The 18,870-nt window shown below is 45.5% G+C and overlaps 1 protein-coding gene across 2 annotated transcripts; it reads right to left on the bottom strand.

The window, feature by feature from the left end:
* Positions 1 to 5,025: 5,025 nt before the first annotated feature.
* Positions 5,026 to 17,633, bottom strand: LOC105691540 (serine protease filzig). Of its 2 annotated transcripts, none has more exons than XM_048649157.1 (7): positions 17,074 to 17,633; positions 13,048 to 13,144; positions 7,815 to 10,913; positions 7,545 to 7,731; positions 6,601 to 6,866; positions 6,356 to 6,510; positions 5,026 to 6,227 (listed from the first exon to the last, which is right to left on the bottom strand). In XM_048649157.1, exons 2-7 carry the CDS (start codon positions 13,142 to 13,144, stop codon positions 6,066 to 6,068), a joined length of 3,966 nt encoding a protein of 1,321 aa, XP_048505114.1. In that variant the 5' UTR covers positions 17,074 to 17,633; the 3' UTR covers positions 5,026 to 6,065. The 2 variants fall into 2 exon arrangements, with proteins under 2 accessions (XP_048505114.1, XP_048505113.1); XM_048649156.1 differs by lacking the exon at positions 17,074 to 17,633 and adding an exon at positions 14,790 to 14,939.
* Positions 17,634 to 18,870: the final 1,237 nt, after the last annotated feature.

The raw sequence follows: 18,870 nt of genomic DNA, 5'->3' as shown, positions 1-18,870 counted from the left end.
CGGGTAATCATCTGTGCAGCTGAATTTACCGCCAGAAATAGCTTGTGCCACAGAAGTGTGGAAAATCGAAGAACGTGACATAATGTAGTCCGAAAACTCATGTTGCGCTTATTCTCTTATTAATTATATTGGTAAATTTGTTTTTGTTTTTGACGCTTTTACAGTTTCGAGTGAAAAGCTTTTTATCAGAAGACCCTGCACGGAACACTGAAAACAATATAAAAAATCTAATACAATCGTGAATTGGAAAAATTTGAATGAAAGCCGATCACTTACACGTATGGCACGATGTCCCCAACCCCCGGTTCTCAGCCCTTTGTAATGAATTTAAGCCCACGTAGCTGAGCAATTTCCACTGAAGAATCGAGTGATCAATTCATTTACGAATATCATCGTCCTTTTACCGCCGCGTCGAACGAACATTGTGCGAATAATTAGCTGTAATTATTTGCCATTTTATGCGAGGATTATTGTTACGAGGTCGACAATCCATCATTCCCTACGTTACTCGACCTGTCCGTCACTCTGTGTTCTCAATGCTGAACCCTAAACTCCGTAGGCGTCGAGAAAGGAACAATCACTTCGGTGCCCGAAACATAATGGAAACCCAAAACTTGGAACTCCTTGCGTTCACGAGTTGCGGGAGCCTGCGGGATTCCGTGTTCTGTGCAGGACATTCCTCACTCACGATTTGTCTAAATTAAAATGTTATCCCGATCGGTGTCACAAATTTTCCCCAACGTCTTACAAAGTTTTTACCAACCCTTAGGATTCGGAATTTATTAGGCTTTGGCTGATCCAAAATCCCGGGAGATTTAATAATCCAATGCAGATGAAATGATCCTGATTCCGCAGGTATGCCGACAGCGCATTGCCTGATTTTTTTCAATGCAGATTAAAGATTAAAATTTCGAACATGTTTCGAAAATTCAAAAGGGACGATGCGTTCGACGTCCCTTCGAAATCTTGTACCTTTCCTAGAAGAAACAACGATATTTGCAGATTTACAGAGCTTTGGAAAATGATGTAACCATTTTGAAATAGAAAAAGAAATAAAGGAGATAGAACGTAAAAAGTCGGCAAAGAAAAAAAGCAACAATTTTCTCGTCGCAAAACGATAAAGTTCTAGGAGCCGCCCGATGCGGCGTAGTAGGAAGAGGTGAAGGTCTTCGGTTCCCATGAGGCTCTTTGTAAATGTAAGCTAATAAAACTCAATCTAAAAACCTTTTTACTTCGAAAAACGCCCACGCTCTAAACTCTCGGAGTATCCACTTATTATCCTTTGCACACATTATCGGCTGAAAATCTTTTTTTCCGTCTATAAAATGTGTCTCTATGGCACGACCGCGATTAAAGACGACTCCATTTCATTTTTTCTACTTGCATGCGTCGAGGTCGCTCAAAATTTCGTTTTTCCGAATTCTTATTTTACCGCGAAAATGGCCCAAAAAATTTGTCGACATTTCAAAGAGCATCAACACCCAACAAGCCTCTGATGTGATTCGAAAACTAGTGAAACTTGAATTCCCTGAAGGAGCCTGCGTTTTGACTCAATCTTCCAAGTTCGCCATTCTTTACAATCATCCTTAGGAAAGGAGAGAACGTTTTTCCTCAGGCACGTGACCATGTCGCGAGAAGCGTTGACGGAACGTCGGTGTGACATCCTTGTACTTCGCGGATGCGAAAGCTCAATTATTTATCCAACTCAATTATCGGTTTTTTAATCACAATGACGTATGAATAATTTTACAGAATTATACGCATAAGGTAATCATCGGACGATGCGAGACTTTGCGGAATAAAAGTGAGAATTGGCGAAGTGCGTCAACAATTTCAAGAGAATAATGACGCCCCCTCAATATAGTTGTATGTATATACAGGTATACATAGCACGGTTTGAAATAATATTGATACCCCAGACTACCCGGAGGGTTTTCGATCCGGATAAAATCCCCTCGTGAATTCGAGTAAATATTACCTAATATATAACGCCGTACGGCTCCTCTATTTTATGGGATTTTAAAGTTCTCCGATCAATCCTCGGAGAACCAATATAGAAAGAAGGTAAGAAAATTAAGGACGAATCCGCAGAACTTAAGTTCGACCGAGGAAAGCCAATTTGAAGAGACGCTGCGAGCCCTAAATTTTGATTAATAAAGTAAATTATAAGTCGCGCGGAACACCGGGCGCATAGGATGTGACGTCAGTGATAACCACCGCCACAATAACGTACGGGGCCGGCTCTTCATCTGTCCTTCTTGGCCGCGTGTCCTTCCGTTCCTCCGTCCTCCGTTCTCCTGCCTCCTCTTTCTCAACCGTATTGATCGAACCGAGCCCCGTGCCCGCCTGGCGAACCTCCTCCTACTCTTCCTCTCTTTACCGCGACGTGTTCTCCGCTTCTCACGCGATATACCAGCGGGCCACAGGTAGGCGTGTACACCCTCCGCAGATGTTGCCCTGGCAAGTCGAATTCTAAGACTGTTTTCACGATTCAGTTTCATTGTCAGTTGGAAAAGGCTCATTTGCGAGGGGCGCATCAGCCCCGCGGACCCCCTCGAAACGCGCTTCGTTTGCACAAGGCACGATAATTGCTCGCGACGCGCTACTTCCTGTACGGGGCATATTTGCGCACCGCAGATTTTCATGGGAAAAATTCAATCCGAGGAGCACATACGGAAAGGGAACGTTTGCAAACAATAAATAAATCACCCGGCTTACGTACGTCTGCCGATATTGTGCCTGGTTTCCCAGAACGTCTGGGGGGTCACAATGGTATACGTGTGCAAATGTTACCCCGGCTGAAATTTTCGGCTACAAGGGTAACAGAATCCGACGAGGCGAGAGTGAAATGTTCCCACAACCTTCTCGTTAGATCAGACGCTCTCGAATTTCGGATTTCAAACCCGATACCCCCGCGAATCCACATGTCCTCTCGCGTAGGCTTCGCGGTAGTCCCTCTTTTGATCAGATTATACCCTCCCATTGACTACGACATACCACGTGAGATATGAGCCAACACTGAAATCATTCCGTCAAGGTGCAAAATTGTATAATGCAAAATAGCATTTGGAGTACGTTGCACGTGTAACGTAACCTCGTTACATTTAACTCGCGTTATCATATTATGGGGATTCACACGTCGAGTCGAAGGCTCTCCGACTCTTAATATCCGTGCTACTTTTTCTTTGCAAGTTTACTCCGAATTGTCATGATATTGTTCCAACTTTTTCTCCCTCATTTTCAAATCACGATTTCCTTATCTTTTTTTGCGAGTATATTCCTCGTAATTGGAATGGATTTTCTCGACGAGAATCGACGTCAAAAAATGGATCTCAAGGTGTTGCCACCCCCGTCGTACACCCCCTCATCGCGAGAACGGTAACGATTGGCCCCATGTCGTTTATGTGCTCGGTGTCATGAAATTGCTAGTAGAATTGCGGTTCCATCTACTCTGGGATTCTACAGAATTAATTAGCACACCGTATTATGCAGCCTAGAGTATCGTTCTAAATCCAGGACACGCGATACGCGTGACACGTATCCAGTGAAGCGTTGAGGAGTTCAAGACGAATCTGAATATTATTAGCTCGAAGGAAAAAATGTATTCTTACACCACTGTATGTACACGAGGTTTTTGGTGATCGCTTCGATTATTTATTGGCGTTTCAAATCTGTTTCACCGATCTTATGTGGCGAGTGATTTATTAGAGATTTAAAACGGATTTTTTTTTCCCTCCTCACCTCGCTGACGGGTCCTGAATAATATAACCAATGGCCCCGGTCCTTTGGCAAAACTTTTTTTGGTTCGCGACACTCTTGATGTATCAATCATTGTGAAAATTTTTAGACATTTTTGACGTACGCGGAGAACACGCGTAGGTGTATAGGTATACATATAGTAAAGATAAATACATACGTATATCTATATTAGCGATAACGATGGGTTTTCCCTCAGGATATTGGTATATCTGTGTAACGTACAGGTTACACGTACGTATCGGTGGATTATTGACGTCATCGTAGCAGCATTTTTGACATTTTATTATGAAAACCAAGGTTCAAGGTGTTCGGAGGATATAGTGTCTGTATTCCGCTCATTCATACCGGCAACGACGATCATTAATCACCCAACGGAAAAAGATTATCCCTCGAACAATGGATCAGGTTTAACAATTGGCGCGATAACAAATTTTGAATAATCTTAGTCGATGAACTTCTTTTTTTTTTTTCACTCGTAATTGCAAGGTCGTCAATTTTTAATGACCAAATTATACACCTGGAAATCCTAAATCTGATAAACCAAAATTTAAAGTTGATACCCCGTGCGTATCCCATTAAATGGTCGGGGGAATTGTGGGTGTCACCACCACTCAACCGAAAATATGACTACGAATATATTAACGTTTGACATTTCGCTTAAATTTTCGTACGCGCCCCGGGGCTGTACACTGCAATGCCAATGGCGTTATGAATGATTAAATAAAATAATCAGATTCTCCTTTGAAAGTCATACCTGAATATCCCGGAAAAATGAAAGAATGAAAGGAATCGAACATTGACGAAATTTATTATTTCGTCGGGTCAGAGATTGTTGGGTGCAAATGGATTTACCGAGACTCGTCACCTTTCGCTATACCCTCTCTTTCGTCTGGAGGATTTGGGCGATGTTGAAGAAATAAGAATAAAAAATGGTAACGCACCGTGATGAAAATCAAACGAGGCGCATTTTATCCGCTTGAAGTTTGAGGGCTTATTCGATGATTCGGTGGTCTAGAACGTTCACGTAGTTGACAGAAATGACAGACATAAAGTCGCAGTAGCAATTCCATAATGGAGTTAATCCGTTTGAAGATACGTTGATTTTTCAGACTCTTGAAGGACTTGAATTTGAATGAACGTGGCCGCCTAGGCGCCCACGCAAAACGGAGGATGAATGCATGAATGGTTTATGTGGGTGGAAAAAGGAATAAAAAGGAGAAAGTAACACGAAGAAGAGGAAGTGGAAGGTTACAATGGACCGACACGTTGTATAAAAATACCTTTATATAATAAATAAGTAACATCTAACAACGAATAAATAATTATTGTCCTAGGAGGTACCAACAAACATTCATACATAATTTTTTTAATAGATACAATGGAGGGTAATTTTTTTTTTTTCTTTTCTCTTCTTCAATCAATATCTATGGTACATAACTACCCGTCATTGCACTATATCCATCAATGGTTATGTGCCTATAGCTTTTAGAAACCACACGTGAATAGGGAGAAATTCACCCGTTATAGTTATTCAGGAATATTGAATAGGAGGTTAATGTTGCCAATAAATTACGAGGGACGAAGGGATTGTGAGCAATAAATACATCGCTGAATAAATAAAATGATTAGGATACATCGATGACGAAGGTAAATAAGGGGGGAGTGTGGAAGGGATAAACTGGAAGTTGCGGAGGGCGAAATTTTGTACATTTTTCACGGAGGCTTTCGCTTCCCGAAAATTGAGCCATCGTGTGCACCAACTTCAGCGTCCGTCGGGGTGTAAGAAAGGAAGAAAAAAAAAACATTAAGTAAAGAGGAGTATGAAGGATTTATGATCCCCAGAATTTATGAAATCTGGTTCCGGAATGAAAAGAAAGAACGAGAGAGTTACCGTCTCTCTGGAACTGGTCGTCAGCGAAGTTTTAAAGCCGATGCTATGCACACGTCAATGCCGAGATAGAAATGGTCGTGGTAACTAGAAATGTGATTTTTCGGATTACCCAGCCAATGAATGAACATAGCGGCATGGACTGCAATAGCATTACCGTTCAACTGTCGCTCTTAACTTCGTCCAGAAAATGTATAAAGTCAGTCGAAAAATGCGCCCGAGATCCACTCGGGCGAATGAGCGTGATCGCGTCACGTAGCGTAGTAAAGGAAAACGTACGATCTTGCTAGAATTTACGATCAAAATCTTCAATTGGAGCACCTTTTTTATAGCCGAGCCTGAATTAATCGTAGAAATGATTCCAGCCACAGTCAGCTACCTGCGGGTTTCGTTGTCCGGCGACGGAATTGGCTTGGATTTACACGCCGGTAATGGTGTGTAGCCACGGCTTGAAGTACGTCGTCCTCATATAAACACCGGGGAGATAAGGAGCCGCGCATTTGATCCCGTGGGAAACCGTCCCTGCCAATTCCCACCTACCGTCCGGTCGTTCCAACATCAAAGGACCACCACTGTCTCCCTGTAGTATAGGGAAAATGAAAAATATCGGTTCCAGTGGCGAGGTAACGTCGATTGAAATAAGATTCTCACAAAGTATCTCGATACGTGTGAAATTTTGGATTAGCCATATCCATTATTCATCCTTACCTCGCACGAGTCCTTTTGCCCGTTGGCGTATCCGGCGCACAAAAAGCTGTCCAAGATCAATTTTGAGTGGCCAGTCGTTTGGAACATCTCTTGGCAGACAGAGTTTTCCATTATCGGTACCTGTACCTCTTGAAGGATGGAGGGGATTCCACCGTCTGCAATAAGATTCGGTGATATTTTCACGTGTTTACGTAAGGGACGAAAAATAAAGGAGTCGAGCGTGGGCGGTTCGACGATATACTCACTGTATTTGAGGCGTCCCCATCCGGTAACTGTGGCCATCCTACCTGTGAAGTCAGCTTTATCTTCTGGCATGCAAATTGGAACGATGTGGGTGTCGAATTGCACGGGTGACTCGAGTTCGAGAACTGCCAAATCGTTTTCAAAGGTCGCCGGGTCGTAGTTACGGTGAACTATTACCCGTCGTACATTACGAGACACACTGGTCTTCGATTCCCGTTCCCCGGTGATGTCGAATTCACCGAGTACAGCCACGAGAGATGCGAGGAATCTGCGAAATTTTAGAACCGCTCGATTATTCCCTTTAAAATATACATCGGACCACACCCATGGGAAAAACACGCAAATCACGTCCTTGCTCAACGATTTCAATCTGGATAGTTACCCCATCAAATCTGATGGCAATTTAATATACGAACCTATCGAGTTATTGCAAGTAGTAAGCAAGGTGGAAGGGACCGGGCACCTTGAAAACATTACTTGCGACGGGAGAAATGAAAATCGATACCGTAAGCACAAAAGAAGAGTAACACCGACGCAACGGTTCAGGGGTACGATATTTGCATACATGAGGTGTAGAGCGTCAAAAAAACTTGGGAAAAAAATCAGAGCGATTTATCATAGCGTAAAATGGCGGAGTAACGGCATTGGGAAGTTGATCTTTGTTTTTTAATTTTTTAAATTTTCTTTTCTTCCGTCGGAAACTTTTTACGGATACTCCGGAAAATCTGAAAAAAGTTTTCGCGACTCGTTGCTACTGAATTAGTCTCCATTCTTAATTCACGATTCTTTGAAACCGGCATACATAATTTTTATATTCCCGAATATGAATAATGAGAGTTTTCAGACCAGTTTCCGCTGAAATAAAACAACTTTTTTTTCTCTCGATCTAACGTTGATCACAAACCGCACAAACGAACCGCGAAGTTTTACCATCGAGTAAACTTACCCTGGTTGACAGTGAGCGGCGGTTGTGACGTATTTGTTCGTAATGAGAACTCCTCCGCATTTATTTTTTGTGAAAAGTCCCAGCCAAGTTGCCTCGCGTACGAGAACCTGCCATGGCCATTTTCCGAATTTCGCACCTTTTCCTCCGACGATTCTTCCCGTTTTCACCAGTGGCCTAACCCCGCAGTCTATTGGGGGGAAAATGTGGAGCGAACGTTATAAAAAAAAATTCCATTTCGACGTAATCAACGAACAGCGAATGGTACTTTACCCCTTTTGTAATTCGGTTTGTAACCGGATGTCGTCACTTCCGTAGAACTCACTAGTGGCCTTTCAGTCTCCGCAGATTCAGCTTCGGTGCTCGATGTGGTAGACACCGTTGGCTTTCTAACTGGTTTTGGTCGTTTGGTAACGACTTGGGGCGAGCTTGTAGGCGAACTACTTTGAGGGGTGGGTTTTGGTTTAAGCGTTGACACTTTGTTAGGTCGCACTGGTTTGTTGGAGGGAGTGACGGTCTTTTGGGTTGTCGTCGAAACTCGCGTCGGCGGAAGCTTAGTGGGTGTTGGTTTTTTCGTCGGGGTTTGAGACGACGAGGATGCCGGAGTTGCCGGTCTCCGGGTCGGCGGTTTTTTTGTCGTTCCACCAGCAGTTGGTTTTTTGGTAACAACCGAATCGGAAGGCGACGGAGTCGTGGCGTTCTTCTTCTTGTAGATAACTTCACCGAGGTCATCGAAGTTGCTCTGAAGAGATTCCACGATTTTATTAACGAAATTGTCGACCTTGTTGCCCAGGACTTCGTCCTCGATGAAAGCCGGGGTCGGAATTTCATTGTCATCGATCACTCCGAAGTCCGGATAAAGTGTCTGATTGAACGTTTCGACGATGGTCGGTTTCTCCTGTTGCGAAGCCGTTAGCGACATGTTCAAGTTTGGATTTCTGACCGGTGGGAAGTTGTTGAATTCGTCCGGTGCGGCTGTTTCATCCTCCGGAGTGGACGGAGTGGCGGATCCCTCGGTGTTGAAGAATATCGGGTCATTCAGAATGATGGGATTGTGCGGGATGACGCTGTCTTCAGGCCATGTGACCGCCGCACCACCCGGTTGAGCATAGGACGGTTTTAGATGAAAAGTCGGTTTCTCGGACCAAGTGGAAAGCGTCACGAGAGTGGTCGGCGGTTTTTTCGTCTCAATTTCCTGGTAAATCGTTTCATCCGGTCTCTTCGTTACGACCTCTTCGTACGTGACAGGTCTCACGGTATCTTGCGAACCAACCGGCTTCGGGGTTGTCGCGGTGTTCGTGAAAACTGGCTTGGTACTCGTGGTGCCGTCTTTCAAGTCGACGCTAATGTAACTGGAGGAAACAACTCTGGTGTTATTCGTTTCCGCATTGTTCGTAGATATCACCGTGTTGATATTGTGCGTTATCGTCGTGGAGAAAGTGGGTTTTTTCGAAATCGTCGGCTGGGTAGTGGTCGTCGGTCGTCTGACGGGCGTTTTGTGATCAACCTTGGTAATAAACTCGGTGCCGAGAGGGCCCAAGACTATCACGGTCGGGGCTGGAGGATTCGTTGAAGGCCTGTTCGAATAAATAGTTTGCGTCGAAGAGCTAGAATCGAACGAACCATGGGTCGAAGCTACGGGCGCGTAAGTGTTCGAGGATATACCATGGGTGTTTGCCTTGTCGGGGTTCTCAGTTTGCTGCGATACCTCGTAGTCGTAATACACCGAGCCCTGATTAGGTTTGTAAAATGTATAAGGAAAGGTGACCGTCGTTGCCTCTGGTTCACCGGACGGACGAACGGAAGGTAGTCTGATCTTCGGTGGAGCCACGGAGGTGCCGTCTATGCTGACCCAAGTCTGAATTCCGGAATTATCGTCGTGCGGATCGGGATGAGCGTTTGGTTCCGGCAGAGGTTCGGGTTCGGGACTGGGGTCGCTGTTGTTAAGTAAAGAGATAATATGGTTGATGGAATTTTCTTCGTGATCAACGGCGTCGTCTTTCTTGTTTCCGGACTGTGCGTCGTAGTTGATCATCGGGACTCTGATCAAGTCGTCGTCTTTCGCGTCGGTCGTGGGCGTCATCGGGGTCGTCGCACCGTTCTTCAGAGTTGAGATCCACTTGGTATATTTTTCCGACGTTATCTCGTTTATTGCCGTCGCCGAGTGCTCGTTCCCCGGATACTTTGACGGCGAGTTACTGTTTACCAAGGGTGTTACGTGCGCGAGCGTAGGCAGTTCCGCCGTGGGTCTCGGTGTCCTTGAGGGCAGGGAGTACAATTCATACGTCACGGATGGAAGTTTCTGCGTGCTGTAGACGGGTCTGTCGGTCATCGGGGGTGTCTTTTTAGTCGAGCTAAACTGAGGGGATAACGAGGTCGGGCGGGATCCCATATCTGATTCGGCCAATATTTTCTGGGTCAGAGATTCAACTTTTTGGGTGACTTGTTCGATTTTATGCATCGTGTCGACGGGGAGTCGAGTTAACCCCTGAAAATTGTTGCCGCCGTTGGGTTTCGACCCCGGTACGAAGAGGTCGTCGGGATTGTTGCTTTCCATGAAAATACTCCCGTTCTTATTCAGCAGTACCGTATCAGCGCTCGAGTGATTGTTCTGACTGAGTCCCTGAGCGAATAGAACGGGTAATTGATCGACCGGATCGGCGATTTGCAGGACCTGATCGGGGTTCAAGAAAGTAGTAACGGTGTCGACGTTCCCCATTTCCTGATGATCCTGTAGGTCGTTGTTCGAATCCGAATGAGTTATCAGTCCGGGTAGTCGTAGATCATCCAAGATACTTTGCTGATGCAAAAGCGCCGGAAAGTCCGTTTCCAAATGACTGACGTCGACCTGGGGAATTTGCGTCTTTTCCGCGTTGCCGTTGGTGTCCGCGTAGTGGAAGGTCGGCGTCGACGGTTCGAAGGTCGAGAACTTTGTGTTAGAATTTCCCCCACCCCCAAGAACGTCGGACAGCGTCGGCAACTTTGGATTATTAACGTTCGAGCCATCGATTACGCCCGGTTTTCCATTCTGGCCGTAATCGGCTCCTTGCGAGGAAGTGAGCACGCCCATCGGAGTCCCGTCAGGATTGAGGAGAATCGGAATATCGGGCACCTGATCCACCTCGTAGACGTTTTGCCCTCCTCCGTTGTTCAGTCCGATCTCGTACATCCCTTCACCCTCCTGTTTCGCGGGTAATTGGCAGCAGGCGCCGAAGAGAAAACCGTCCATACAGGCGCCGACCACCTCGCCATTTCGTTGGGTGCACTCGTAGTTGAACATACACATCGGGGGTTCGTTCGAAACGATTCTCGACGGATTCGTGGGACGACATTCCTTCGGAACTATTCTGTAACCGCCGAACAATTTTCTACCTGAAATCAAGTAAAAATAAATGAAATATTTGTTATCCACTTGAATAAATCCTTGGTGGTTTTCATCGAAGTTCGGCGAAATTTTCAACTTTACAAGGCGCACGGTAGAACTCGCTGCGGTTTTCCGCGAGAATGCAAAGGACTCGGAGAAATTAAACCACGCACGAATCGGGTCGCATCGACATAGAAAAAGCTCGGTTATTCAAGTATCGACGGGCTCAACGACGGTGTCCCCATAAAATCATCACGTAGCAAATTTTGGTATAGAATTTGAAATTTTCGAGAGCAGTCTTCATTTTGATATTCAGGACGCGCTAACGACAGCATCAGCATCACGGTCTCTGAACAGATGGCGTCCTCGAAGTCGTGATGAAAATAAACTAACAAGAATTCGTGTTCCTAGCCAGGTCGGGGTTAAAAAAAAAAAATTCTGCACGCACATCTAGACGAGTCGTATTTAAGCACAACCGTCAAATTTGAAAGGATTCTCTCCGGCTGATTATCGCAACAAGGTTTCGGCATTCCTCGCACGTTTTTATACGAGGCAAGTAGGTATATACCTATACATATACGCCGGTATGCCATTTCTTTCGCGAGCATACGTACGTTATAATATACCCACCCCGGACTCGATGTAAATACTTCGTTCGCGACTACAATTAGCCTGTAATAAGCTAATATTAAATACGGATTCCACGGCCCCGCTCGACGGGGAACCAGTTCTCATCAATTCATACAGTTATACCGACAGCTCGACCGTCGTATATCACCGCGTGCGCGAGCGATGCACGGTGCGTACCTATACCTATCTCAACATAACTCGGCCCGTGACCTACTCCGCTGCGTTGGGCCATCACCTCTTCGACGGAGGAACGGGTCTTCTTCTGCCCTGATCGCGGCGTCCCTCCGGGCCCTAAATTGTCTCTTCGTCCCGATCGAACTCCGATTCAACTCGGTTCGACTTCGACTATAGATTTTACAAATTGAATCGAAAATTTTTGACATTCGTGTATCACGGTGGCCGGTGCGAACTCATTAGAGTACGAAGTGAAATTGCGAATCGGCCAATAATCCGTTTACGTTGATTAGGCCCAGCCGCGATATGACCGGCAGCCGCACGTTTTTCGCTTGATTTCTCTTCTCCAAATTCGTATCCGAACAAGTACAGTGTATACACACCACCCGATGTAATTGCGAACCTCGTTAAATTAATTAATCATCCGTACATCTGTCTATGGATACGTTGTACGCGACACGTCACGCTTTTACTACCGGTATCGCGCCGAAAAAAACGTGTCTTACAAGATTTCGGCATCAGTCGACGGTCACGCTTCGTTGAACGCGTTCACCGGCAGAATTTACCTTACACCTTTGCCGGACACGCGTTCCGAGGACGTTATACTAGATCTAGTCTTTTTAGACTTACCCGTTCCGCAGGCAAAAATTTTAACGTGAAGATACGGAGTGTTCAAAGTACGTCAACATTTTTTCATACCACAGAAATTAATTTTTCCAAATCCGCGGTGATGCTCTTTTCGTCGCAGATCAATGTCCGGAAGTCGCGATGGGTAGACATGTTGCAACCGTTGCGTTAAAATTTCGAACGAAACGACGGCGATTCGTATGCGGCATCGATTGAATAAAAAATCATTACGATATTGACGGTGAAAATTACGTAGCGGCTCGTCGAATCACGGGCGTCAATGAATTCGGGACAAACCGATCGTAACGATTAGAGTTCCCGATGTTCGAAAAGATGCGTTGTACAGGGGAGGAGAGTTACGCTGTGAGGCATTAATAGATTTATTGGACAGCTGCGTTCTGCTTTCACTTTGAAACAACTTTGGCCGCCTAAAGGCGATTTAGCTTTGAGCGCGAGGCGTTCGACTTCGACATACGAATGAGATACGTGTCACGTGTCTTTTACTGAACCGTTAAGCCTCGCAAACGTATAATATCGAGAAGTGGCATCGGCCGATCATTATGATTAAAAATAGAAATGTTGCAACTGATCCTGCAAATGTGCAGATACGGCGTATCAAATGTCTCGCATTTGATACGTTTCTAATTGTTCAGATACACGCGCATACGGATCTATAATCACTGGTACAATCACGATGGACTGCGAGATTACCTTTTGCTTGCGGTGTGTAGGAGACCGAGAAAGCGGAAATCGTCGTCACGAATATCGTCAGGAAGATGTACGCTCGCATGTTCTTTCTCGGAGTCATCTGAAAACAAGAAAAATAATCAGAGGAAAATTCGAGGGCGTAGCGAATAACGTAAAATGATAGAGTTCCCCCTTCGTTGATTTGCGAATTTGTAACTCGAATATTTCATCATTATCGATATAGACGAGGTGAGATCGCGACCGTGAAAAAACCGGTGGTGAAGGTAATTTATTTGGTCCAATATGAACGAACGATAATCGCGGTGCAACGATTGCAGTATCAGTCGAGTCCGAAGCAGTTAGCGATTCCCGGTCACTGCAGTCAGATGGACGGTGTTAGAATTCACAACTTCCCGTTTGACTCGTTACGTTTTTCCGCTACACGTACACCGGCAATCGATGTACACCCGATACCCGTACCATAATATAATCACCAATGATCGCTTCTGACTTTACACGCTATCGAATATACCTGCGTATAAATATCTGTCCCGGCGAATAATTTTTTTTGCACGAGGTTAGTCCCCTTTTGGCGTTGATCGGGTATCTCTTCTTCGCACGCACCCCTATAAAATATACACAGGGCATTATACCGATCGCATTTCCGTCTTTACTACGACCGCACGCTAAGAGTGCGTGTCAACGTGTATGCAAAGATAGCAACGAGGAAGAATGAGAAGATAAAAAAAATTCTTCGCGTGGGCAGCAACACGCATGAGGTGCGGACATCAGTCCCATGGGGGTCTGGAAAACTTGCGATCGGTCGAGCTGAATATTCACGATGCATCGACGGTGCAGCGCCTTGGAATACAGGTAATATATCTATACGATTGTAGTGAATGAAAAAGTTTTTAAAGCTGTTGAAAATAGTTCGGGAAATTTGAGAAACGATTTTTGCTCCCGGCAGGCTCATCTCCGATCGTTTCCGTCGACGCCAATGCATTCGTGTACCTTACGCAGCACACCTTCGACGCGCTTCTGATCCTCACGCATGTCTTCGAATACGAAATCCCGTTATGCACAACCAGGCATAGCTACGGTATAGGTATGGCATACTGAACTGAGAAAAGGAGAAAAAGAAAAGGAGAGAAAGAGAGTGAGAGGAGAGACGAAAGAGAGAAAGAGAGAGAGAGAGAGAGAGAGAGAGAGAAAAGGTGAGCAGAGTGAAGAGAGTTTGAAGAGACAGGTAGAGCCGGTGAGCAGGTAGCGATGGTAGCGTAGGTTCAAGAAGGCGCAAGGCACCGGTAACCTAGTTACTAGATCCCCCGGGCCGCCCCATTCCTAGCGAGTCTTTCGGGCGACTGCGGTAAGAAAATTAGTTAAAGAGAAAAGGAAAAGACTACGACCCAACTTGGAGAATAATCACGCGGCGTAATTCCGGGACCAATCATCTCATGCGATCGAATGTATCCGACCACCGGCCGATTCTTGCAGGTAAATTAATTTAGAGGACTCGGATCTCCGTAGGGGTATTCGTCTTTCCCGGAGCGATCGAAAGCAAAGGGTTCACCCCTGCGAAGCGCATGAAAATACGACACCTCCGAACACATGCTCGCACAGTTCCGCACCAATTACGAGGTGCCACGCAGGTAGTAATCGAGGAAATGATTAGCGACGGTGAAACACTCGAGATCGGCAAAAAGGCTAGGTCAAGGATTGGCTGAGCGTGGTGGCAAGCAGACAATCGAGACGGAAAAATAGCCTACCGTGAAGTTGACGCAGGTGAACCAGTACGTAGGTATTATAATCGCATCGGAACAGGGTCGGCATCGTACGATGAATATGTTATTATATGTTCTCTGCTCGCGAATAATGCCGTGCACGCCGGTCGAAACAAACATTGGAATATCAACCAGCGTCGGGGATTTTATTTACTCGTTCAGTTTTCTGGCTTTATTTTTATTTTTGGCTTCCTTTGGCTCGACGCCAAAACGGCGAGCCAGCTGAAATATTATCGCGAAGACCGAAAGAAACGCGCGCAGATCATTGCGTGCGATAGCTCACGTGCGGGTGAAGAGGGAGCGTGGCTTATCGGTATGAATGACGTGTATCCTGATCCGCGGAAAGTGCAAGTTTTAGTAAATACAACATACGCTACCCTCGGAAATTGGCACGATCGCGGATTAACGAAATTTTGCCTTCTATTTACCGATGGATATCCGAATAGAAAATGTTGAAACGGTTCTTCAAACGCGTTTCTTCGTACGCGCGCGTTATTCCCGATGACGATTGTTCTTCGGGGGGACGAAATTGTAAACGAGGAAGAAAAAAAAAAAATGATAATAACACAGTAGAGGGATTTGATAAGATCAATTCCTCGTCGAGTCTCCTCGGCCTTGGCTTTGGGTTCCGTTACTCGACGATCGGTTAGAACCGCATGTTGCACGGTGCAAAAAAACACCGAGATAGGGACTATAAGATTCCATTTTTCTGTTTCTCTTTCTGCTCCTGCAGCCTATCGATCCACCGGTATCCCGCGAGGATATGGTGTAATATCCACGCCTCTGAAGGTAGATGTATATAAAACTGACCGAGATCTTCCAGGAATTATCGCCAACACGTAACTGTCAATGTTTCTCGATTACGTTTACTCGACGGTGCGAATTTTCCCGTGCAATCTACTCACGTACATATACCTGGCGATAATTACACACTCGCACGTTGCGAAACTAAATCGACCCGTTGGATAAAAATAAGTGAAATTATACAGCGTGTAACTCATGAGGCTCGTTACGAAAATGGTAATTATGCAAATAGAAACAAACTATACCGGCTTCTTTGATATTTTGTTTTTTCTATAGACGTGGAACTAGATGCGAGTGGTCGAAAAATTGTCGATAAGTAAAAAGTTCTTTCGTACAAACGACCGGCTAAGTTATGCAGATCACGATTCGTCGATCGTGACCAACCGTAAATGCATGTACAGAGAAAGCTTCCGCTGTCTTCTAGATTACAAGATCTGGGTGACCCAATTGCCTGACTATACATCTCAACATCCTCTCCAACGCTCGGAGTTATTCGGCGTTGTCCTCTTCGGGTAAAACAGACTCGTCTTTAAGGACCAAATGAAACAAACTTTGATTATCTACAAGTATTACAAAATGCGTCTTCCCACAAATGTTAATAGATCAAGATTCGGGGATACGTCGTTCACTTCCGGAACTGAACTGAATTCTTCCGGAGGACGAGACGAATCTCCGATATGAATTCTCCCGTTGACGGGATTCAGGAAATAAAATAACCAAAATTTCTCCATCCGGTACAAGCTCGGACAGTCAAAACTCGTACGAGTTTAGGTCCTCGTTAAGATACGCGTGCTAACCAAATTATCATGTAAATTTCGTACGATGACAGAGCCGGTTGTTCAACATTGACCGTTACGAACGTCGGTATGTATAACGCGTGCTGCTCGCATAGCTTTCGTGAACCGTTTCAAAACTTCTCAACTATCGATTTTACTTTGAAGAATCGGTTCAACTGCGGAGGTACCACTTTCCTACTTGAAGCCAATTCTGCGGTACGTATAAAAAAAACAACGAAAGAAACTGGGAAGTGGCGTGTGCGCGCGGTCGGGAAAAGCATAAATAAAAGAAAAAAAAAATAAAAAAAAAACATCCATTACAGTAGTACGACCGGGCAGGAAACGAACCGTACAAAATAATCGCCTACATTCCTCAGATCGATGGTCAGCTTAACTCATTCGCTCGGAGGCTACCAGCTTTCTCCAGACTCCAACGTTTCACGGCCATGGCCACCGTGGCCGAGCTGGATCATTTCCACGTCCTTCGAAACGGGACGAATGTGCGTGACGATAAAAACCAACCGCATTTACGACGGATCGGAAATCATTTACGAAGAGAGAACCGCGGTGGCGAATTCGCGCGGAGTTGCTCTTATACGAGCGTTCTTTACGATTATCGGAATCGTCGGGCTTCGCACGACCGTTTTATTAAAATCCTTAATAGTCGAGTCTGGCGGGGATTCACTCACGTCGAAACTTTAATTATCGTTGATCTAGCTGTCGCAGAAGAAATGTTGACACGGTGATCAGAACATCACGTTGAAGTACCGAAGTCGCTTCCACTTCCGGATCGAGAATCCTTCGGTCTGTTTACCAGATTTCTTACACTGTACTTTTTAATCACTTCTGCCGGCACTGAAGAGCAACTCGATGAATACAGAAGGACCTAAATTTCGGTTACGATCGGAACTCAACGTCACTGTTTTACTTATTTATTTATTATCTCGAATCGAAACTTGTGTAACGCACGACAACGGGAGTGAAAAAAAACCTTGCAAACTTCCCTGATCAACGACAACGGAAAATAAAAAACCGATAAAATAAAAGAAGCTTCGTTACGAACGAGTAATTTCCGGTGTCCGACAAGGGCACTGTCCCGATGTCAAAGGACGGACCGTTTGAAAGGACGCGCAGCTGATCAAATTCTGTTCTGTCCACTATCGAGCCATCCAGCTAGTTAAGTGGAAGCTACCTGTCTGTCGGCCACTCTATGCCCTGGGATAGCGGGCATGACTCGGGTCTGGCATGTGGTGGAATTGCATGGCAAAGTCATAACCAGCGGTGTTCAGGTGGTGGTAGACCGTGGCGAGTTTACCCGCCGCGAGAATAAAGCGGAGGGGAGAAACGACCGAGGAGTCGGCCAAGGGAAGAGCAAGTACGGAGCAAGGAACGATTGGTGGACGAAGTGAACGTTACGTTGTACCGGAGAGAGGTGTGTGCTTCGCGAGGCAAAGTGGGCCAGTGGCCCAAGTCACGTGGTGGGGCCCGACGTCGCTCGGCACACTGTCCTACTGCTCCTCGACGATGTTCCGTGGGGCGTGCAGGCTCTACACGTGCATTCTCGCCGCGATCCTCGTCGATTCACTAAAATCCGAGTCCGGGGACGCGTGTCCCCCTCGTTAAGAATACCATACGCTCGGCCGTTCGAGAGCCAGCCCCGGCACATGACCCCACCGACGCCGTGCCATGTTTTATGTCAAGAGATGAAAATTTCAGGACAAAGTTTCACACCCGCCGTGAGTGCTCCTACCTCGTTCCGAACATATGGGGTCCATCGGAGGAGGTAGGTGTGTAGACGCGGGTAAGGACTGACGCAAAAGTTAACGGCGCCTCCGAAGTGTCCCATGGCGGCAGGCTGATGGGCGTTGACCGAATTCCGTGAAACAACCGCATTAGAGTGTATTTTTCAACAAAAATACGGAAATTTCCACCTGTTCCGTTTCTGCATTCTTACGTAGTTTTATCGTCTAATTTTTGTCTCTCGCAACGACATCGGGGTTCAAGGTCACATGCGACAGTTAGATCGGAATCTTTACGTTTACTCTGACTGAGAAAATGCGGAACATACGCGTCTCCTGCGGTTACATATGAGTATACGAGATTAGAGATGTAACATACGTAACACGTGATACGTAATAGGATATGAATTCCAAACGTTTCACCGTCGCCGGAAGCATTTCTCTGACAAATTAGTTCGCAGCGAGACGCTTCTGGTCTCCGTCTAATTAGTTTTTCGAAGCGACGTATTCGACATTTTTCCGTTTACTCAATTTTTAAGGTAAAAGATTTTTTTTCACGAAGCTCCTTGAAACATGAATTGTTCGACCGTATCTCTCCGTAAATAGAATACGAAAGAATGTTTAAGTAAGTTTATTATTCGTTTAGAATTCTACGCTGAAATGAAGTATGGATGAAATTGTTTGAATTCAATTATTCGCAGCGTACAAAGAACGATCTCACGATGTTATTAATTCAACGATGAATTA

This window comes from Athalia rosae, chromosome 1 (genome assembly GCF_917208135.1).
Source record: "Athalia rosae chromosome 1, iyAthRosa1.1, whole genome shotgun sequence".
NCBI classification, from domain to species: domain Eukaryota; kingdom Metazoa; phylum Arthropoda; class Insecta; order Hymenoptera; family Athaliidae; genus Athalia; species Athalia rosae.
The sequence above is the reverse complement of the archived record's forward strand: the minus strand, read 5'-3'. Positions and strand labels throughout refer to the sequence as shown.

What these genes read in the sequence shown, in the direction of transcription:
- LOC105691540 (XM_048649156.1), bottom strand. Translation starts at nt 14,924, where the DNA reads ATGTTTGTTTCGACCGGCGTGCACGGCATTATTCGCGAGCAGAGAACA. An exon ending in CAAACCGAATTACAAAAGGG is followed by an intron (nt 7,732 to 7,814) that starts GTAAAGTACCAT and finishes TCCCCCCAATAG; the next exon opens with ACTGCGGGGTTAGGCCACTG. An exon ending in GCCGCTCACTGTCAACCAGG is followed by an intron (nt 6,867 to 7,544) that starts GTAAGTTTACTC and finishes AAAATTTCGCAG; the next exon opens with ATTCCTCGCATCTCTCGTGG.